Source organism: Salvia splendens, chromosome 16 (genome assembly GCF_004379255.2).
Source record: "Salvia splendens isolate huo1 chromosome 16, SspV2, whole genome shotgun sequence".
NCBI classification, from domain to species: domain Eukaryota; kingdom Viridiplantae; phylum Streptophyta; class Magnoliopsida; order Lamiales; family Lamiaceae; genus Salvia; species Salvia splendens.
In genome coordinates, this window is record NC_056047.1 from 31,209,158 (window position 1) to 31,231,749 (window position 22,592).

General features: G+C 43.4%; 1 protein-coding gene and 11 non-coding genes across 12 annotated transcripts; all 12 read left to right on the top strand.

Moving 5' to 3' along the window:
* Positions 1 to 71: 71 nt before the first annotated feature.
* Positions 72 to 190, top strand: LOC121772840. The gene has a single exon (XR_006044453.1). It is a non-coding gene; the product is annotated as a 5S ribosomal RNA (ribosomal RNA).
* Positions 191 to 592: 402 nt separating this feature from the next.
* Positions 593 to 711, top strand: LOC121772888. Its single transcript, XR_006044500.1, has one exon. It is a non-coding gene; the product is annotated as a 5S ribosomal RNA (ribosomal RNA).
* A 402-nt stretch (positions 712 to 1,113) lies between these two features.
* LOC121772870 lies at positions 1,114 to 1,232 on the top strand. Its single transcript, XR_006044482.1, has one exon. It is a non-coding gene; the product is annotated as a 5S ribosomal RNA (ribosomal RNA).
* A 401-nt stretch (positions 1,233 to 1,633) lies between these two features.
* LOC121772889 lies at positions 1,634 to 1,752 on the top strand. The gene has a single exon (XR_006044501.1). It is a non-coding gene; the product is annotated as a 5S ribosomal RNA (ribosomal RNA).
* A 401-nt stretch (positions 1,753 to 2,153) lies between these two features.
* Positions 2,154 to 2,271, top strand: LOC121772933. The gene has a single exon (XR_006044544.1). It is a non-coding gene; the product is annotated as a 5S ribosomal RNA (ribosomal RNA).
* A 401-nt stretch (positions 2,272 to 2,672) lies between these two features.
* Positions 2,673 to 2,791, top strand: LOC121772857. Its single transcript, XR_006044469.1, has one exon. It is a non-coding gene; the product is annotated as a 5S ribosomal RNA (ribosomal RNA).
* Positions 2,792 to 3,192: 401 nt separating this feature from the next.
* On the top strand, positions 3,193 to 3,311 carry LOC121772890. The gene has a single exon (XR_006044502.1). It is a non-coding gene; the product is annotated as a 5S ribosomal RNA (ribosomal RNA).
* Positions 3,312 to 3,712: 401 nt separating this feature from the next.
* On the top strand, positions 3,713 to 3,832 carry LOC121772913. The gene has a single exon (XR_006044524.1). It is a non-coding gene; the product is annotated as a 5S ribosomal RNA (ribosomal RNA).
* A 402-nt stretch (positions 3,833 to 4,234) lies between these two features.
* LOC121772843 lies at positions 4,235 to 4,353 on the top strand. Its single transcript, XR_006044456.1, has one exon. It is a non-coding gene; the product is annotated as a 5S ribosomal RNA (ribosomal RNA).
* Positions 4,354 to 4,754: 401 nt separating this feature from the next.
* Positions 4,755 to 4,873, top strand: LOC121772892. The gene has a single exon (XR_006044504.1). It is a non-coding gene; the product is annotated as a 5S ribosomal RNA (ribosomal RNA).
* Positions 4,874 to 5,275: 402 nt separating this feature from the next.
* Positions 5,276 to 5,394, top strand: LOC121772919. The gene has a single exon (XR_006044530.1). It is a non-coding gene; the product is annotated as a 5S ribosomal RNA (ribosomal RNA).
* A 2,696-nt stretch (positions 5,395 to 8,090) lies between these two features.
* Positions 8,091 to 10,427, top strand: LOC121770014 (cytochrome c oxidase subunit 6a, mitochondrial-like). Its single transcript, XM_042166804.1, has 4 exons — positions 8,091 to 8,269; positions 8,454 to 8,560; positions 8,699 to 8,741; positions 10,174 to 10,427. The coding sequence occupies exons 1-4, from the start codon at positions 8,149 to 8,151 to the stop codon at positions 10,245 to 10,247; spliced, it is 345 nt and encodes a 114-aa protein (XP_042022738.1). The 5' UTR covers positions 8,091 to 8,148; the 3' UTR covers positions 10,248 to 10,427.
* Positions 10,428 to 22,592: the final 12,165 nt, after the last annotated feature.

The window sequence follows — 22,592 nt, forward strand, 5'->3', positions numbered from 1 at the left end:
TGAAGGGTGGGAGATCAGAACCTGCGTACGGGAGCGTACGATATGAAAGAATAAAGTGCGGATGGTTTGATGGGTGCGATCATACCAGCACTAATGCACCGGATCCCATCAGAACTCCGAAGTTAAGCGTGCTTGGGCGAGAGTAGTACTAGGATGGGTGACCCCCTGGGAAGTCCTCGTGTTGCACCCCTTTTTGCGAGTACGTCAATTTTTTTTCATCATTTCAGTTGCTCTTACTGAGGTGCGAAAATCGATGACCTGCTAGTGGTTGAAGAGTGCGAAGTAGGAAGGCACGAAGTTCTTCGCGCGCTGATAACGAGTGGGTCCCACAGCGTTAAACGTGCCGAAAAGCAGCATTTAAGGTCGAAAAGTGCCCAAAACGGCTCGAAACGACCTTTTTTCCGCCCCCGGCATTAGCGGCGGGCTTTCGCCCGGGGCTGGGGAAGGGGGGCTCGGCGAGAGCTTCGCGATGATATGCTGTGGGTCCCGTAACTCCTTCCGGTTCAAAAGTTATGGCCGTCTGAAGGGTGGGAGATCAGAACCTGCGTACGGGAGCGTACGATATGAAAGAATAAAGTGCGGATGGTTTGATGGGTGCGATCATACCAGCACTAATGCACCGGATCCCATCAGAACTCCGAAGTTAAGCGTGCTTGGGCGAGAGTAGTACTAGGATGGGTGACCCCCGGGGAAGTCCTCGTGTTGCACCACTTTTTGCGAGTACGTCAATTTTTTTTCATCATTTCAGTTGCCCTTACTGAGGTGCGAAAATCGATGACCTGCTAGTGGTTGAAGAGTGTGAAGTAGGAAGGCACGAAGTTCTTCGCGCGCTGATAACGAGTGGGTCCCACAGCGTTAAACGTGCCGAAAAAGCAGCATTTAAGGTCGAAAAGTGCCCAAAACGGCTCGAAACGACCTTTTTTCCGCCCCCGGCATTAGCGGCGGGCTTCGCCCGGGGCTGGGGAAGGGGGGCTCGGCGAGAGCTTCGCGATGATATGCTGTGGGTCCCGTAACTCCTTCCGGTTCAAAAGTTATGGCCGTCTGAAGGGTGGGAGATCAGAACCTGCGTACGGGAGCGTACGATATGAAAGAATAAAGTGCGGATGGTTTGATGGGTGCGATCATACCAGCACTAATGCACCGGATCCCATCAGAACTCCGAAGTTAAGCGTGCTTGGGCGAGAGTAGTACTAGGATGGGTGACCCCCTGGGAAGTCCTCGTGTTTCACCCCTTTTTGCGAGTACGTCAATTTTTTTTCATCATTTCAGTTGCTCTTACTGAGGTGCGAAAATCGATGACCTGCTAGTGGTTGAAGAGTGCGAAGTAGGAAGGCACGAAGTTCTTCGCGCGCTGATAACGAGTGGGTCCCACAGCGTTAAACGTGCCGAAAAGAAGCATTTAAGGTCAAAAAGTGCCTAAAACGGCTCGAAACGACCTTTTTTCCGCCCCCGGCATTAGCGGTGTGCTTCGCCCGTGACTGGGGACGAGGGGCTCGGCGAGAGCTTCGCGATGATATGCTGTGGGTCCCGTAACTCCTTCCGGTTCAAAAGTTATGGCCGTCTGAAGGGTGGGAGATCAGAACCTGCGTACGGGAGCGTACGATATGAAAGAATAAAGTGCGGATGGTTTGATGGGTGCGATCATACCAGCACTAATGCACCGGATCCCATCAGAACTCCGAAGTTAAGCGTGCTTGGGCGAGAGTAGTACTAGGATGGGTGACCCCCGGGGAAGTCCTCGTGTTGCACCACTTTTTGCGAGTACGTCAATTTTTTTTCATCATTTCAGTTGCCCTTACTGAGGTGCGAAAATCGATGACCTGCTAGTGGTTGAAGAGTGTGAAGTAGGAAGGCACGAAGTTCTTCGCGCGCTGATAACGAGTGGGTCCCACAGCGTTAAACGTGCCGAAAAGCAGCATTTAAGGTCGAAAAGTGCCCAAAACGGCTCGTAACGACCTTTTTTCCGCCCCCGGCATTAGCGGCGGGCTTTGCCCGGGGCTGGGGAAGGGGGGCTCGGCGAGAGCTTCGCGATGATATGCTGTGGGTCCCGTAACTCCTTCCGGTTCAAAAGTTATGGCCGTCTGAAGGGTGGGAGATCAGAACCTGCGTACGGGAGCGTACGATATGAAAGAATAAAGTGCGGATGGTTTGACGGGTGCGATCATACCAGCACTAATGCACCGGATCCCATCAGAACTCCGAAGTTAAGCGTGCTTGGGCGAGAGTAGTACTAGGATGGGTGACCCTCGGCAAGTCCTCGTGTTGCACCACTTTTTGCGAGTACGTCAATTTTTTTTCATCATTTCAGTTGCCCTTACTGAGGTGCGAAAATCGATGACCTGCTAGTGGTTGAAGAGTGTGAAGTAGGAAGGCACGAAGTTCTTCGCGCGCTGATAACGAGTGGGTCCCACAGCGTTAAACGTGCCGAAAAGCAGCATTTAAGGTCGAAAAGTGCCCAAAACGGCTCGAAACGACCTTTTTTCCGCCCCCGGCATTAGCGGCGGGCTTCGCCCGGGGCTGGGGAAGGGGGGCTCGGCGAGAGCTTCGCGATGATATGCTGTGGGTCCCGTAACTCCTTCCGGTTCAAAAGTTATGGCCGTCTGAAGGGTGGGAGATCAGAACCTGCGTACGGGAGCGTACGATATGAAAGAATAAAGTGCGGATGGTTTGATGGGTGCGATCATACCAGCACTAATGTGCCGGATCCCATCAGAACTCCGAAGTTAAGCGTGCTTGGGCGAGAGTAGTACTAGGATGGGTGACCCCCTGGGAAGTCCTCGTGTTGCACCCCTTTTTGCGAGTACGTCAATTTTTTTTCATCATTTCAGTTGCTCTTACTGAGGTGCGAAAATCGATGACCTGCTAGTGGTTGAAGAGTGCGAAGTAGGAAGGCACGAAGTTCTTCGCGCGCTGATAACGAGTGGGTCCCACAGCGTTAAACGTGCCGAAAAGAAGCATTTAAGGTCGAAAAGTGCCTAAAACGGCTCGAAACGACCTTTTTTCCGCCCCCGGCATTAGCGGTGGGCTTCGCCCGTGGCTGGGGACGAGGGGCTCGGCGAGAGCTTCGCGATGATATGCTGTGGGTCCCGTAACTCCTTCCGGTTCAAAAGTTATGGCCGTCTGAAGGGTGGGAGATCAGAACCTGCGTACGGGAGCGTACGATATGAAAGAATAAAGTGCGGATGGTTTGATGGGTGCGATCATACCAGCACTAATGCACCGGATCCCATCAGAACTCCGAAGTTAAGCGTGCTTGGGCGAGAGTAGTACTAGGATGGGTGACCCCCGGGGAAGTCCTCGTGTTGCACCACTTTTTGCGAGTACGTCAATTTTTTTTCATCATTTCAGTTGCCCTTACTGAGGTGCGAAAATCGATGACCTGCTAGTGGTTGAAGAGTGCGAAGTAGGAAGGCACGAAGTTCTTCGCGCGCTGATAACGAGTGGGTCCCACAGCGTTAAACGTGCCGAAAAGAAGCATTTAAGGTCGAAAAGTGCCTAAAACGGCTCGAAACGACCTTTTTTCCGCCCCCGGCATTAGCGGTGGGCTTCGCCCGTGGCTGGGGACGAGGGGCTCGGCGAGATCTTCGCGATGATATGCTGTGGGTCCCGTAACTCCTTCCGGTTCAAAAGTTATGGCCGTCTGAAGGGTGGGAGATCAGAACCTGCGTACGGGAGCGTACGATATGAAAGAATAAAGTGCGGATGGTTTGATGGGTGCGATCATACCAGCACTAATGCACCGGATCCCATCAGAACTCCGAAGTTAAGCGTGCTTGGGCGAGAGTAGTACTAGGATGGGTGACCCCCCGGGGAAGTCCTCGTGTTGCACCACTTTTTGCGAGTACGTCAATTTTTTTTCATCATTTCAGTTGCCCTTACTGAGGTGCGAAAATCGATGACCTGCTAGTGGTTGAAGAGTGTGAAGTAGGAAGGCACGAAGTTCTTCGCGCGCTGATAACGAGTGGGTCCCACAGCGTTAAACATGCCGAAAAAGCAGCATTTAAGGTCGAAAAGTGCCCAAAACGGCTCGAAACGACCTTTTTTCTGCCCCCGGTATTAGCGGCGGGCTTCGCCCGGGGTTGGGGAAGAGGGGCTCGGCGAGAGCTTCGCGATGATATGCTGTGGGTCCCGTAACTCCTTCCGGTTCAAAAGTTATGGCCGTCTGAAGGGTGGGAGATCAGAACCTGCGTACGGGAGCGTACGATATGAAAGAATAAATTGCGGATGGTTTGATGGGTGCGATCATACCAGCACTAATGCACCGGATTCCATCAGAACTCCGAAGTTAAGCGTGCTTGGGCGAGAGTAGTACTAGGATGGGTGACCCCCTGGGAAGTCCTCGTGTTGCACCCCTTTTTGCGAGTACGTCAATTTTTTTTCATCATTTCAGTTGCTCTTACTGAGGTGCGAAAATCGATGACCTGCTAGTGGTTGAAGAGTGCGAAGTAGGAAGGCACGAAGTTCTTCGCGCGCTGATAACGAGTGGGTCCCACAGCGTTAAACGTGCCGAAAAGAAGCATTTAAGGTCGAAAAGTGCCTAAAACGGCTCGAAACGACCTTTTTTCCGCCCCCGGCATTAGCGGTGGGCTTCGCCCGTGACTGGGGACGAGGGGCTCGGCGAGAGCTTCGCGATGATATGTTGTGGGTCCCGTAACTCCTTCCGGTTCAAAAGTTATGGCCGTCTGAAGGGTGGGAGATCAGAACCTGCGTACGGGAGCGTACGATATGAAAGAATAAAGTGCGGATGGTTTGATGGGTGCGATCATACCAGCACTAATGCACCGGATCCCATCAGAACTCCGAAGTTAAGCGTGCTTGGGCGAGAGTAGTACTAGGATGGGTGACCCCCGGGGAAGTCCTCGTGTTGCACCACTTTTTACGAGTACGTCAATTTTTTTTCATCATTTCAGTTGCCCTTACTGAGGTGCGAAAATCGATGACCTGCTAGTGGTTGAAGAGTGTGAAGTAGGAAGGCACGAAGTTCTTCGCGCGCTGATAACGAGTGGGTCCCACAGCGTTAAACGTGCCGAAAAAGCAGCATTTAATGTCGAAAAGTGCCCAAAACGGCTCGAAACGACCTTTTTTCCGCCCCCGGCATTAGCGGCGGGCTTTGCCCGGGGCTGGGGAAGGGGGGCTCGGCGAGAGCTTCGCGATGATATGCTGTGGGTCCCGTAACTCCTTCCGGTTCAAAAGTTATGGCCGTCTGAAGGGTGGGAGATCAGAACCTGCGTACGGGAGCGTACGATATGAAAGAATAAAGTGCGGATGGTTTGATGGGTGCGATCATACCAGCACTAATGTGTCGGATCCCATCAGAACTCCGTAGTTAAGCGTGCTTGGGCGAGAGTAGTACTAGGATGGGTGACCCCCTGGGAAGTCCTCGTGTTGCACCTCTTTTTGCGAGTACGTCAATTTTTTTTCATCATTTCAGTTGCTCTTACTGAGGTGTGAAAATCGATGACCTGCTAGTGGTTGAAGAGTGCGAAGTAGGAAGGCACGAAGTTCTTCGCGCGCTGATAACGAGTGGGTCCCACAGCGTTAAACGTGCCAAAAGAAGCATTTAAGGTCGAAAAGTGCCTAAAACGGCTCGAAACGACCTTTTTTCCGCCCCCGGCATTAGCGGTGGGCTTCGCGAATAATAGGGCAATAGAGAAATTACGTAGTGTTGTGATGTATGGATTTTGTTTCTTTGTTGTGGTGTTTGTTTGTGTATTAGGGTTCAAGTAATGAAATTCCGTTTCCAATGGTGAATCAAATTTGGAATCTTTATCAAATTGCGTTTCTTGGTGTATGTTGTACTCCAGAATTGTATGAATTGCACTCCAAAATTGTGTTTCTTGGTGTTTGAAGGACAAGAATGTCCCGGGTGCACGCACAATGCTCCCTGAGGATTCCAGAACTAACACCGGTCGGGTGATTTCGCTCCAATAAAACACCCGGCCGGGTGAAATTTGTAAAGCATGCGGAGTCCAGAAGCTTCGCCAGGTCGGGCGATTTCATGTTGCGAAACGCCCGGTCGGGTTTTATTCGTAAGGCATGCGGAGTCCAGAAGCTTCGCCCGGTCGGGCGATTTTCATTATGATTTCACCCAGTCGGGCGTTTGGAACTCCAACTGCAAATTGGCAGTTACTGGAGCAATTCGGCTGGAAAGAAGAAAAGATGGGAGACACAATGTGCATTTTTGTACTCCTTCACCTCGTTGCCGCTTCTTCCCTGCAAAACAGGTTGTTAACAATCAATATTAGTAAGGTTTATGTATTTTTAGGGTGTATAACATGGAAGACAATTATACCTTTTGTACCTTTAATTTCATCCCAGTCTTCAAGTAAAAGTACTCCAACACACTTACATCTAGACCAAGCTTCTTCTCAACAAACTCATTTACTTCAAGTTTCGACCATTTGTCTGGGTCACATCTGTGCATATCCTCAGTCATCTCATCCACGTACTGTTTTCCACGGCTTTCACGGCTTTCATCTATATATCCGGAATAGTGCACTTTTGTTGTGAAGGTACCATCTTCAATAAGAAGAAAATGAGAATCATATCAGTCCTAAACATCTAATTTAAACAATCAAATATTTATGTTAACAAGTGTGGTCCCCACTACTAAGATTGTTCCCCAATACCAGACCATAAGCATTTAACATTCGAAGCAAAAAACACATCCCCAACCTTGGTCCCCACCAACACATCCCCCCACACACATATTTGGTCCCTACCAACACATCCCCCAACCTTGGTCCCCACATGCTCAGCACACTCAGTGTGAAAATCCTAATCGAGACAAAACCCTAATCGCGTAATAAGTGAAAATCGAGACAAATCAATTCATAATAAGACAAAATCGAGACAAATCAATTCCTAATAAGACAAAATCGAGACAAATAGAGGACAAATCGACACAAAAATTTGGGACCACTTTCGAAACGAGAATACACATGTAGTAACGCTTACCTTCTTGATTTTCACCCGGCGCTGGTTGACTGTGCAACGCCTTCCTCCTCCTCTCAAACGTGTATTTGTTATCACGAGGATCGCCGAAGCAACGGTGATACGAGTCATACACGTACCAACTCATTGCGAACTACTTTGGAATCGCCGGCGAAAATCGAGTTGAACCGCCGGCGAAATCTAGGGTTCCAAGTGTCGATTGGAATTTGTGCAGAAAGAACCCTAATCTATTCGAATGTTGAGAAGAGTTTAGGGAAGGAAGAGTTGCGTCGAAATGGATGAAGGCTGCGTCGTTCGCATTTCAGTAGAACTATGTTTTTTTTTTATTTTTTTATTTGCAGGTTGAATATTTTAACTTATTTTACATTTTGCATTTTTAAGTTTTAGGTTAATTAGGTTAATTATGTATTAGCCCTAAATAAAACATATTTATGAATCATAATCCGGTCAAAATTGATTTAAATTGCGTTGACCGTCAAATTTTAACCATTCCGTCAATTTAGGACTAAATGTGGTCCGATTTCAAATGCGAGTGACCGAATAATTCAAAAGATAATGGTTTGGATCAAAATAAAAAAAACGTCAAATGTTAGGGACCATTTTGGGACTTTAGTCTTTTTATTAAAAAAGAAAATGATCACTTTTAGTGGGATAAATCAAAATGAAAAGTTAATCACTTGTGATGAGACGGGGGAAGTATAATGAACAATTATATGATTATTAATTTTAGTTATAAAATTGAATCCGAACTCAAAATAGTTGACTTAACTATTTATAACTTAAATGGGATAAAGGTAGTACATAATATGTACTTCCTCTGTTCTATAGTAATTGAGACATTTTTTTCGATACAGGATTAAGAAAATCTATAAGTGAGTTAAGTAAATAAACAATAAAATATGAAAAGAAAAAAGGTAGAGGGATTAATGGAGAACAAAGTACGAGAGAGTGAGAGTATAATACTAAGGAATTAATGTGTTGATTTTATAACGCCATTATTAATTATTACTACCAAGTGTTCTAATTTTTCAAATTAGTTTAATTGTGGGGAATTTTGCAAATGATTAAATTTGTGTAGGTGAGGAATATTTCGTATAGAATATTTCGTATATAACCCTGGCTAACATTTTCCAATTACTGGTTTAAATTTAATTAGGAATTTCAATCGGCTCACAAGCGAAAAACTACACAAAAATGTCGTCGGCGATTGTGAGATCTGGCCTCCGCTCCGCCCTACGTGGTGGGGCCTCCACCCCCCGCGTCTCACCCGCGTCCAAGCGCTCTTTCTCCGCTTCATCCCATCACGACGAAGCTGGTATGATCTATATGAGGCTTCCATTTTTTCTGCATTTCAATTTGTGTTTATGGCATCTAGGGTTTTTTTATTCTTTGGGGAGAATCAATTTAGGCTTCCAATTTGAATGATTTCTTGTGATTCAAAAACTGTGGACTCGATTTATTTGATCTGATTGTGTTATCGTCTAATTTGTTGAATGTAGCCGAGGCTTCGAAATGGGAGAAGATAACGTATTTGGGAATAGTGGCATGTTCTAGTCTCGCTGTGTTTATCCTCTCCAAGAGCCATGCGCACTATGACGAGCCTCCTGTAAGAATGTTGTTTAGATGTGCCTCAAATGCATTTAATGATCTTCTATTTATTTATTTTATTTTATGAAAATGCCAAGATTGTATCTTGTGGAGAATTGTCAGTGATGCTGTTATGATACTGTAACTTTTGTTGCAGGCATATCCATATTTGCATATTCGCAATAAAGAGTTTCCTTGGGGTGAGTTCTCCCTTCTTCATACTGTTTAGAATTTCTTAAAATGGTTGTTTTGACAATGCTTGTTTGTCTTTGTATGTTTTTTGTGTGTTGCCTACATGAAAGTGTTTATCTATCTAGTAAAGCTTTTTTCTTGGAGACTAGTTTTCAGTTTTGATTAGCTTTTGGAATCTCTCATAATGACATTATTTTGTATTTCTATTAGAATCTTAACTTGTAGTAGAGGCAGTATTGTTTTGCCAAATTTCGAGTATATTCAACTTTCGAAGATGTAAGTCCTATTGTAATACTCCATCCGTCTCTGAAAGGTTTGAACATTTTAATGTATAATTGGTAGAGTAAGAGAGAGAGAGATAAATGGTAGTGTAAGTAGTACTAGTGGAGAGTGGGCTCCACATCATTAGTAGTGTAGTGTAGTGTAATGGTATTATAAGTTGTAAATAAAATGATGTGGAGGGATAATATGTTGTTTAACTATTCCAAAACTAGAAAGTTCATAGTTTGCAGGGACATACTAATAAGGAAATAGTTCATACTTTTCAAGGACGGAGGGAGTATGATTAAAGTAATATTTCCAAATGTGTTTACGTTTAAGAAGAGATTCAAGGTCAAAATAGAAAGTAACTGAGATTTCGAGGTGCTGGCTGTAACTTTTCAAACTCCTAGAAGTACTTTTGTCACTGGAATTTAGTTTGTACTCTTGATGGATTGGAGGTGTTGAGTCTGTGAAACTGAATAGCCGAATGTGTACTTTTTTTTTATTTAAAAGTTTACTATTTGTTCCTGACATGTGTTCAACATTTGTTGCTTTTGGGAGTAAACTGGTTTAATTAAGTGATATAGGAGTATCTCTCTAAACTACTTGTTATGTGTTTCTGTTAAGTTAGTCATTTATTCAACTCTCTTGTGGGTATATTTTGATTGCTTAAAACACTTTATTTCTTAAGGAAATAAATCTTATATAACTGATAAATTGTTTAATTCTATCAAATGGCCTTGATCGAATCATTCTTGGTATGCACCTGAGATAATTCTTTTTAGTTTAAGCTTAATTTATTTGAGTTTTCAAGTAGAGAACACATGCTTTCACCCTAACATGCATCTTATTCAAAGCTTAGAAGTCAGTTATTTTCACGCGTGCACCTTTTTATTTACTCACAGTACTTAGAAGTTGAGCGAGCTGATATGTAAATCTCAAGTATTTGAAAAGACCAAGGATGCTTATTACATGAACTAATGAGGCGAATTGCACGCCACAGAAAGTATATATTTGTTTGTGCATTCTTGAGCACATCCTTACCAACAGTGCTCGTAGATACAATATATAACATCGCGGATTTGTGGCTTCAGTGCATCAATCATAATCCTTCAGTTGCTTTAATTTTTCTGGATGGAAGTGATAACGTTATATTGATGTGGATATGTGGTAATGCAGGTCCAGATGGTCTATTTGAGGTAGAGTTGTTTGGCCATCCAATGAGAAGGCTGTGGGAAAAAATGGTGTTTTGATTCGTTTCTTCTACACATTTCAACTTGTAATGTTGGAATTTTGGTACAGTATGTGTCGTGTTGACGATTTCTGGAACCAGAAGTTTGTAATGCGGTTTGGATGACTTCTCTTCTATAAATCTGTTCTCTTCCCTTAGAAAACTTAAATTGAAGAATAAATGAATTCATTTTCTTGCTTCATCTGTTCAGTTACAACTTCACTTGTTTGATCATTACTACATAAAGAAAACTATGCTGATTCTATATGGGCAGCTAATTGTAGTACTGTCTTCTTGAGCGTTTTATCATTTTAACCAATATCCGTTGGTTTCTCTTTTAGCTTTTCCCGAGAAATTTTTTTGAATAAGGGTTTCAGTTCGTTGACTTTTCAGAATGAGATCGAGACACCTGAAATTTTCAAAATAATGTTTGCCTTTTTTCTCTTTTTTTCTTATTATTTACCCATGAATAGGTTAGGTTAAACTACCCATTCGTGAAATCTAATTAAAATAAGCCTTAGATAGACGTGTATTGTTTTTCTCAGAAAATTACACTCCGCCCTGCCTCTGGGAAAATCAATTTAATAAATAAATAAAAAGAAAAATATTGCATTGCATTGCATTGCACCACCACATTTTTGAATAAAAAGGAGGATGTGTTTGTGTTTACCTTTGGTGGCTGCAATTGCCTTGGTGTACAAAAGTCAGCAGTCTCTTCTTCCTTAATTTATTTGATTTGTGATAGAAACTGATCTTCTTCTCTCATCTAGGAAATCGACGTGAAATTGTTAAGAAATTTGCTTAGATAAACTTTCTGCTCCCTTTCTAGCTCACTTAATTATGGTTGCGATTAGAGTTATTTGTGTATCTCGTGTGTGTGTGTTGCAAAGTATAGAGATTATGAAGAGAATTGGTATGTTATGCAGCTGACGCAAATCTTTAGGATATAATTGCAAGTTTATAATATTGGTGGAGTAATTATAATTTTTGTTTGGTTAAGAAAAGCATGGAACTAACACAATTAACGGATATGAGAAACACCTATGCTATCATGGATCAATCAACTACGTAAGCGCAACTTCTAAAACATGAACTCTAGAAAACAATAAGCAAAATGGGACAAAAAATCTGATACAAAGTTGCCTTCTCTATGCACATGCAGAACCACGATTGAGTCAAAATCTTGAAGAATGTCATGCACCTTTTGTACTAAGGAGCGACAATTAGTTGAGATCTCGAACCTGCCCACCCCAACAAAGTTGTTGATGAGTCGGCGAATTTTTGATGGCGATGAATGCTGGTAGAGAATAAAGATCACGACACAGTGAATTTACGTGGTTCGATTTACTGAAGTAAATCTACGTCCACGGGAAGAAAAGAGGGCAGAGTTGTATTGTTTGATCTGTTTTCTACAGCTTACAATACAGACTTGCTATTTTGTATTTTATCTCTAGAGATCGAGAGAATGTCTTTAGAAGCTAACCCTATCTATCTGATCTAGGTTCTATTTATACATTAAACCAAGATCGTGGCATGCAGCCATTTACTAGGTAGTGGATGTCGTGGAGATCGTGGCGATCTTGCATGGGTCCACTATCCTGCATGAGTTAATGACTGCTTGACACCACTAAATAGGTCGTGGGTGTAGTGGAGGTGGAAATCCTGCATGAGTCCACTATCTCCTAGTTCGGTCGAATACTGAGACCGAACTGCTGAATTATTGCCGAGCAGCTTTTGCCGATCTGAGAGTAGAGCTTGATGCCGACCTGAGAGCAGAGTTTGATTGGTTGGCTTTTACCGAGCTGTAGGCTGGGGCCGAACTCTTTGGTTGTGCCGAACTGAACTCTTTAGTCATGCTGGACTGATACTCTTTGGTTGTGCCGAACTGAACTCTTTCTTGGGCCTTAGGCTGATGGGCTTTACTGCTGTTGGGCTTGTTTAGTACGTACTCCATCACTACCCCCCCCGGAAAGCGAAGTGAATCACTTCGGCGAAGCGAGTCACTTCGGCATTCTGGATAAAGGTACGGGGTAAGTTGATGTTTGTCCTTGGTCTTTATGAAGTAAACTTCTTTGACCGGAATCGTCTTTGGTCTGATGAAATAAGCATCTTTGACCGGACTCGTCTTTGGTCTGATGAAATAAACATCTTTGACCGGACTCGTCTTTGGTCTGATGAAATAAACATCTTTGACCGGACTCGTCTTTGGTCTGATGAAATAAACATCTTTGACCGGACTCGTCTTTGGTCTGATGAAATAAACATCTTTGACCGGACTCGTCTTTGGTCTGATGAAATAAACATCTTTGACCGAACTCGTCTTTGGTCTGATGAAATAAACATCTTTGACCGGACTCGTCTTTGGTCTGATGAAATAAACATCTTTGACCGGACTCGTCTTTGGTCTGATGAAATAAACATCTTTGACCGGACTCGTCTTTGGTCTGATGAAATAAACATCTTTGACCGGACTCGTCTTTGGTCTGATGAAATAAACATCTTTGACCGGACTCGTCTTTGGTCTGATGAAATAAACATCTTTGACCGGACTCGTCTTTGGTCTGATGAAATAAACATCTTTGACCGGACTCGTCTTTGGTCTGATGAAATAAACACCTTTGACCGGACTAAGCTTGTGTCCTAATTTGGCGAGTTTTATCGCTCGGATCGGACTTTCCGTTGTCCTAATTTGGGGATCGGACTTTCCCTTGTCCTAATTCGGCGAGTTTTATCGCGTGGATCGGACTTTCCCTTGTCCTAATTCAGGCAAGTTTTATCGCGAGAATCGGACTTTCGTTGCAGTTCGTTTCAGACGAAGTGCTTGATTCTTAAGCCGAATTGTGGTCTTGTATCCTCTTTAGAAGCTTGGACTTCACAATCGTTGGCTTATTGCAGCTCGTTTCAGACGAACTGCTTGTTTAAGCTGAATTGTGGTCTTGTATCTTCTGTAGAAGCTTTGACTCAATCGTTGGCTTGTTGCAGCTCGTTTCAGACGAACTGCTTGTTTAAGCTGAATTGTGGTCTTGTATCTTCTGTAGAAGCTTTGACTCACAATCGTTGGCTTGTTGCAGCTCGTTTCAGACGAACTGCTTGTTTAAGCTGAATTGTGGTCTTGTATCTTCTGTAGAAGCTTTGACTCACAATCGTTGGCTTGTTTATGTTCTAAGAAGGGGATCAGCCTTCGAAGAACAAGATACCTCAGTAACATTTGTAAGAGACGACACGCACAGAGACAGACAAAACACACAGACAAAACGCACAGAGACAAATAAAGACCAAGCAAACCAAATAAAGCACATTGACCGAACAGGACTCAAGACTGACTGACCGGACTGTCTCTTACAAATGGAACTTTTTGAGGTTGGAAATGTGCCATGTTCAGGGTACCTGTTCTCCTGACATGTGAGCCAATCTGTAAGACCCTTTGCCGAGGACTTCTGACACCCGATACGGACCTTCCCATGTGGGTTCGAGCTTGCCCAGCTTTTCTGCTCGGCTTACTTCGTTGTTTCTCAAAACGAGATCTCCCACTTGAAATTGCAGCTTCTTCACCCTTTGGTTGTAATACCGGGCTACTTGCTCCTTGTACTTGGCTGCTTTTATGCATGCCAATTCTCTTCTTTCTTCGGCAAGATCTAGCTCGGCTCTCAGTCCGTCGTCATTCATTTCTGCTGAGAAATTTAGAGTTCGGGGACTGGGTACGCCGATCTCCACCGGAATTACGGCTTCAGTGCCGTACACCAGACTGTACGGGGTTTCACCGTTGGAGGTTGTGGGTGTAGTTCGGTAGGACCATAGGACTTGAGGGAGATTTTCTACCCATTGTCCTTTGGCTTGTTCTAACCGAGCTTTTAACCCTTTCACTAGGATACGATTTGTTACCTCCGTTTGTCCGTTAGCTTGTGGATGAGAGACCGAAGTGAACCGCTGTTGAATATTCAGCTCTTGGCACCAATTCTTGAACGTCTTGTCAGTGAACTGAGTCCCGTTATCCGAGATGAGGATGTGGGGTATGCCAAATCGGCACACTATATTCTTCCAGACGAAATCCAATGCCTTCGAGCTCGTTATCGTAGCTAATGGTTCAGCTTCCACCCACTTCGTAAAGTAGTCCACGGCAACGATTAGGAATTTCATTTGCCGAGGAGCTTGAGGAAGTGGTCCCACTATGTCTATGCCCCATTGCATGAAAGGCCAAGGGCTTTGCATAGTGGATAGATCGGTCTGTGGCATCCTTGGGATATTTGCATGGATTTGGCACTTCGGGCATGTCTTGACGAGCTGCACTGCTTCTTGTACCAAGGTTGGCCAGTAATATCCCCATCTTAGAACTTTTTTAGCTAAAGCTCTAGCTCCGATGTGGCTGCCGCACGATCCTTCATGAACTTCTCTGAGGATGTAGTCCGTCTCTTCTGGTCCTACGCACCGCAATAACGGCTGGAGGTAAGACTTTCTAAAGAGGACTCCTTCATGAAGTTCGTACCGAAGTGCTCGGCACGTGATCTTCCGAGCTTCTCTCTTATCCTCGGGCAATTGTCCTTGATCCAGATATTGCAAGATCGGCGTCATCCAGTTCGGCGAGCTGGATACTGAATGTACCTCGGCTTCATCAATGCTTTGATGCATTAATTCTTCCGCCTTTGAGCTCGGATCTGAGGCCAACTTACTTAAGGTATCTGCTCGGCTATTTTCCGCTCTGGGAACGCGGATTATCCGAAAATAGGAGAAACTTCGGCTGATGCTTTGCGCTTTGTCCAAATACTTCTTCATTCTCTCGTCACGAGCTTCACTTGTACCCAACATGTGATTTACTATGACTTGTGAATCACAATGGACTTTGAGAGATTTGACGAGCAGACTTTGCGCTAACTGGAGTCCGGCCAGGAGGGCTTCGTACTCGGCTTCATTATTAGTAGTGGGGAATAGGAACCGAAGTGAGTAGGTTACCTCGTGTCCGTCGGGAGCGACGAGTAAAATACCAGCTCCACTTCCCATCTTGTTTGAAGCTCCATCTACGAATCCGCTCCAGCAGTCTGACGGCTCTACTTCGGATTCCAAGGGCTGTGCTAGTTCGGCATTGGCAGAATTTTTCTGTTCGGCAATGACAGGGATTGCTTGATCGAACTTGGCCTCTGTAAGAAAATCTGCCAAGGCTTGTCCCTTGATGGCTTTCCGAGGTAGGTACTCGATTGAGTGTTCTCCCAGCTCTATGGCCCATTTGGCGATTCTGCCTGATGCTTCTGGCTTGGTCAAAACTTGCCGAAGAGGCAGATCGGTTAAGACGCATACCTTGTGAGCATAGAAGTATGGCCGCAGTCTCCTTGCTGCATTTACTAACGCCAGAGCAATTTTTTCCAGAGGTTGATACCTTGTTTCTGGACCTCTTAATGCTCGGCTTGTAAAGTAGATGGGAAACTGCTTTAGGCCTTCTTCTCGTACAAGCACCGCGCTAATGGTTTGATCGGATGCCGCTAAGTATAAGAAAATCACTTCGGCATCTGTTGGAGCAGAGAAAATTGGAAGCTCGACTAAATAACTTTTGAGCTCGTCAAAAGCCTTTTTCTGCTCTATGACTTCAGAGACGATTTAGTCTTCTCGGCAGGGAGAGCGTCAATAGTTAGGATTACTCCATCATATTGCGGCTCGTTATCGTCTTCAGGATCCTGTTGCCTTTTCGGATCCTGAGGAGCGCAGTTCGCACTTCCCTGCTTTTTGTTTCTTTTCGGCTGCTTGCTTTGGTATTTTTTTAATGTCCCTGCTTTCACAAGGGCGTCAATACCTGCAGCCAAATGTCGGCACTCCTCGGTATCGTGACCGTAGTCTTGATGGAAGGAGCAATATTGATCCTGAGGTCGGCGCGCGGCTGATTTCGTCATCCGCTTTGGTCTTTCGAACATATCGGAATGTAGTTCGAAAATTTCCGCTCTTGACTTGTTCAGCGGTACGAACTGAGCGGGCGGCTTCTCGGGATTGAGACGGGGTCCCAATCTGTCTTGTACCGGAGCCCTTTGAATTCTTTCAAAAGGAGTTCGGCGAGGAAACCTCTGATCGCTATGATCGGGCTTCTTTTCGTCTCCTCTAGATGAGCTGTCTAAAGACCGTTTTCGACGGTCTGCCTCATCGGCACGGGAGAACTGGTCCGCAATGTCCCACATCTCTTGAGCTGTTTGCGGACTGCATTCCACGAGCTTTCTGTAGAGAGCTCCGGGCAGGATTCCATTTTGGAATGCCGAAATGACAAGTAGATCGTTGAGATCATCTACTTGTAGGCATTCCTTGTGGAATCTCGTCATGAAGTCGCTGATCTTTTCGTCGCAACCTTGACGTATAGAAAGCAGCTGAGCCGAAGTGCTTCGGGCTTCCGCTTTCTGAAAGAACCTCCTGTGGAAAGCATCCATTAGATCTCGGTAGGATCTAATGCTGCCTTGAGGAAGGCTGTCGAACCACCTTCTGGCGTTCCCGATGAGCAGCTCGGGGAACAGCTTGCACATATGGACCTCATTGAGACCCTGGTTCGCCATATTATACTGATAGCGTCCCAAGAAGTCATGAGGATCCACTAGCCCGTCATAAGTCATTGACGGTGTCCGGTAGTTCCGCGGCAAAGGAGTTCGGGTGATATCGTCCGAGAACGGAGTCTTTAATGCTCCGTACATGGCGAACCCGACATCTCTTCGGTACGGAGGAGATGAAGTTCTCCTGTGGTTCCGGTACCGAGGAGGAACAGGAACATGTCGGGGTTGAGGATTCTTTCTCCTGGAAGACACGTCACTACTGCGGTAGTGACTTTCATGCCTAGATGAGGAGGGAGAATCCGCCGTTGTCTTCTCCGGCTGTTGGCTTTTCTGCAGGAAGGTTAAGAACTCCTCCTGCTTCTCGGCCAAGAACAGCTTGACAGCTTCATTTAAATCGGGCTGCTGGGAAGACTCGGTGCGATGACTCCTGGAGTGGCTTGTTCCTTCTTCGTGAGAACCGGAGGTAGATGTCTCCCGAGGCCGTTTTTCAGACCTGCGAGCTGGACTAGCTTTCTCACGGTTATCACGAACGGTATTACGGGTAGTGTGTGATCTGGTATGCATTTTTCTGGGGTGGAAAAAGGGTCAAAAATTCGCTTTATCACAAATTTGGTTCTCTGATTCCCACAGACGGCGCCAGTGATGAGTCGGCGAATTTTTGATGGCGATGAATGCTGGTAGAGAATAAAGATCACGACACAGTGAATTTACGTGGTTCGATTTACTGAAGTAAATCTACGTCCACGGGAAGAAAAGAGGGCAGAGTTGTATTGTTTGATCTGTTTTCTACAGCTTACAATACAGACTTGCTATTTTGTATTTTATCTCTAGAGATCGAGAGAATGTCTTTAGAAGCTAACCCTATCTATCTGATCTAGGTTCTATTTATACATTAAACCAAGATCGTGGCATGCAGCCATTTACTAGGTAGTGGATGTCGTGGAGATCGTGACGATCTTGCATGGGTCCACTATCCTGCATGAGTTAATGACTGCTTGACACCACTAAATAGGTCGTGGGTGTAGTGGAGGTGGAAATCCTGCATGAGTCCACTATCTCCTAGTTCGGTCGAATACTGAGACCGAACTGCTGAATTATTGCCGAGCAGCTTTTGCCGATCTGAGAGTAGAGCTTGATGCCGACCTGAGAGCAGAGTTTGATTGGTTGGCTTTTACCGAGCTGTAGGCTGGGGCCGAACTCTTTGGTTGTGCCGAACTGAACTCTTTAGTCATGCTGGACTGATACTCTTTGGTTGTGCCGAACTGAACTCTTTCTTGGGCCTTAGGCTGATGGGCTTTACTGCTGTTGGGCTTGTTTAGTACGTACTCCATCAGTTGTCACTCTCTACCTCTAGCTTTCGAAATCGGCGAGTCTTGGCCAGCTCTAACCTATAGAAAATGCACTAAATTTCTGCCATCAAGATGGAGTAGCTCCCAATATTAACAACAAACCCAAGTCTCTAAAAAGCCCTCCGCCAAAAGCTAGTCCCAGGCCCCCTTCAATGGAAGCATCCATATTTAACTTGATCGTACCCACTTGTGGAGGATGCCATCCAATTAGCATAGGCGTACATGCAATTCGTATGTGTATACCATCTGTCAAGCTAAGCTCCCCAATTTGTCCTGGCCATGTTGGCTCTAATTTCTTTCCGACTTACCTTTTCCCCTTTAAAAATAAATGTCTTCCAAATGAAACAACTACTTCAAAAATTGTGCATCATTTAATGTCACTACCCAACAAAAGTTTTGAACGGATCAAAGTCAAAGAGCGATTTAAAAATACCTCAAGAGGCTTGACCACATATGCTTAGCAGTCGGCCAGCCACATAACAGTATATGTAAACCGCTATTAGAACCATCCTCACATGTAATTCAAGAATAAGATGATGAGATTGGTAGCCTAGCCGTTTTTTCATTTATCAAGATGTCATTGTTCAAGAGTAAACGAGACGTGACGTTAGAAAAGAAATCTGGCGCTTGAAGACTTGTGGTCTCATGAGGATTTTTATTTCTATGGGCTCAAAAAAAATAAAGATCGTAGTTAAAAATAAAAAAAAAGTAAATACCTTACGCCCAATTGTTTATACTTGGAATAAATCCTTTTGTAACGCCCAATAGAATTGTACCTTATATAAATATAGGTCCAAATATACTTTATATTCCTCTTGCTTTATTTTCTTGGATTTCACGTTGTACTATTTAAATATTTAATCTCATTCCAATTAACTTCTTTCTTCGAACAAAACAAAAGCCTTTCCTTTTACCGAGCATAGGACACAAATAAAAAGAAAATTTAGCTTGTAAATTCGACGTCCTTTTTAGAATAATAAAATCGGGGGTTGCCATACTACATAATAATGGTTGCTTGATCCCTATTTAAACAGACATTTCAATGCCATCATTGGAAAATATCAGCGGTGGATGCCGACCCCACCGCTGTCCCGGAGAATCGCCCTCCCTCAACTGCCGACCCCACGCCGCCAAACTCCTGCAGAGAAGAAGGAAGACATATTCTAATTTGGGCTTCCTTTTACTTATTAATTCTAGAATTGACCCAACTTCTAATAGGAGTACTCCAAGTTTTAAGTTTTAACCTATTAAAATACGGAGAAGACAAAAGGTTATTGTGCGGCTGTACTGCCTTTATGAATTATATAACACTAATAAAAAAAATCATTTATTCCATACCTTAAACATAAATTATTTGGAAGAAATTTCACAGGTCCTGTGCAACCAGTTTGAAACAAATATATTTTAGCAATCGACAATTTGACAATCAATTATTGAGTATGTAAAATCATCATTTAAGTTTAAGTTTGTAGTACTATTATTTGTTTTTTTTTCAGTTTTCACATTTTAGTAGCAGTTAGCACTATTAAATTGATCATTATTTAAGTAGATATTGCAAATTCTTTGCTTAATTGCTTTGGAGTTTTGGATTATTCATTTAATTTGTTTACCTTGTCCGACAATCCGAGATTAGAATAAATTAGATTAGAAAGTTTTTATAGTAGTATATGAAAAATGATTACATATAAATTCTAAATTTGTGTTACTTTATTTTTAGGTTAATAGATAAATTTCTTATTAAAAGATCTCGAGTTTTTATCAGTTCTTCTAGTGCTAATGTTGAGCAAGAACCACAACAATTGGGAAATAATGTGGTAGTTGAAAATAATCCGGACGAGATTGAAATTGATAAAACCGACCCCATATTACGAAACTCTATTGATAGTTTTGATGTGACTATTCGGGATCGTATTCGTAGAGAATATGTTGCCAAAGGTCCTTGCCAACCAAAAGGCCATGATTTTCCAAAACACAATATGGAAAAGATAAGAGAGGTTTTAGGGATGTTTGGTATAAAGATTATGTTTGGCTTGAATATAGTACAACATCAGATGTTGCGTATTGTTTTTGGTGTTTTATTTTCAAGCGGGGTTATTTAGCACCGAGAGATGAAGTATTTGTTAGTGGTGTTTTCTCTAATTGGAATAAGCCTAATGAAATATTTAGAGCTCATGTTGGGTCAACGGGTAGTTCACACAACAAAGCTAGAATTGAATATAAAAATGTTGTAAATCATAAGCAGAGTGTGACTTATATTGTAAACAAGAGAAGCAATATAGGATTCGTTTGACTGCAACTCTTGATGTTATTCGATTCCTTTTGAATCAAGGTTTGGCTTTTAAAGGACATGATGAGACATGAACTTCTTCAAATAGGGGCAACTTTTTGGAGTTATTATACTGGTATAGTTTAAGAAATGACGAGGTTGACCAAGTTGTATTGAACAATGCTCCTGGAAATAATTAAATGATTGCTCCATGATAAGACTCATTTCATGCATTGGTTATGGGGTTAATTTCCGTGATTTCAGTCAACTAATGAGTGTTTACAAGTTCAGGTGCGTGAGAAATCCGCCTGATCTAGGAATTGGATGTAAATCGACGGGGCAGATGAGATCGAAGGATATTGAAGTGAAAAGCGGCAAGCCATCAACCTGACCTAGGAGAATCACAAAAGCGCTGGCAGGAGTAGAAGTGAAGCGAGGAGCACCTTTTAAAGGATCTTTTTCGAAGGGCAGAAATGACAATCAACAAGAAGAGAGCCCTAGGGATCTAAGCCTCGGCTATAAAAGGAGGCAACCACTTTGAAGAGAGGCAACTTCATCACCTCACAATTCTCCTTAGTTTCATTTCGTTCAGCTCACTTCACACACTTCTTGCGCACTTGGCATCAATGGGGTAATTTCTGGGCATTCACGGCGGTCTAGTCTAGTTTCTGTGGTGTAACACCGCCCCCAGGGGGGCGAAGATACAATTGCTTTACTTTTCTGTGTTTTTCTCATCGTGAACTTCTCTGTTGAAAGCTCGGCGTTTGTTATTTCTATTTTGAATCTTATTCCAACTGCTATGGAAGTTTCTGTTTTCTGCTAATTTTGGTTTTGATGTTTGGTATTGGGTCTTACAAATTTGGATGCTTTTCGCAATTGGTTGTTAATTTGAAGTTGAGATCGGTTGAATCAGAGTTGAATTGTTATTGAATCGGTTGAATCTGAGTTGAGGAGACATGGATTTAAACGTAGTTGAGTTGGGATCGAGTTGATCTGGTGTAGAATTGTTGTTTGGAGTTGTGGATCTAATACATGTTGGTTTGAATCTGCATGGTTATGGTTGTTTTATGGTTGCTTTCGATTCTGCTCGATCTGGTAGTTTAGATCTGGATGTATGCTTTATCGTCATGTCTGAAGTCCGATCTAAGTTTGCTTTGTTTCTATGTGCTTGATGTTGTGTTTTGTCCGTGTTCATGTTAATTTGCTGAAGAAGATGAAGATCGTGGGTAGTTAGAATCGGATCTGCTTGTTTGTGCACTTTTGCAGCTTTTTCTGTTAGTATAGCTAAATCAGGAAATTGGTCCCACTGTTTTTTACGTGTTTGTTTGACTGTTTTGGCAAATCCGCAACCTGATCCGGTAGTTTAGTAGTTGAATCTTTTAGTCTAATTTCATTTCCTCGAGTCATGCATGCGTACGTACTTTTCTCCGTTCCTAGGTCCAGTAGATAGTTTAAAGTGCTTTTTATTTTGTTGAGTCCGGTAGTTAAAAAGATCTTAACCCATGAGTTGCGTGGCAGCAGCCGACCACCCCCTTCCAAATCCTCTGAATACTTGCTAACTCCTCCATCTCTGTGGGATCGATCCTTACTTTCATATACTAGCCAATAGTATGATGGGTTAAGGTTTTGAAGCGGTAAAGAGTGCACCCAACGACAAATTCAGATAGATTTATAATCTGCTAGACCCTGCGGTTTGGTGAATCATCTGAAACTGTTTGATTGAAGCTACTCCTACGCACTAATTACCCACTTCACTCCATCAATTCAAAAAGAAATAGTTAATGCATATGCAGTTGAAACTATGCTTGAAATAATGAAGGAACTTGGTGATGAATTATTTTCCATAATGGTTGTCGAGTCTCAAGATTGCTCGGTGAAGGAGCAAATGTCTATTATTGTTATTAGATATGTGAACAAAAATGGAGAGATAATAGAAAGATTTTTAGCCTTAGTTCATTTTAAAAAACTTCATCAAAATGCTTGAAAATGGCAATTGACTTCGTATTTTCTAAGTTGAGATTATCTTTGTCAAGATTGAGAGGTCAAGGATATGATGGGGCTTCAAATATGAGGGGTGAATTTAATGGACTTAAAGCACTTATTTAAAAAAAAATCCATCAGCGTATTATGTCCATTGTTTTGCCCATTAGCTTCAATTGGTATGTGTGGCAGTATGTAAGACAAATCGACATGCTTATGATTTTTTCAACTATTAGTCCGATTTATACAGTCTGCGG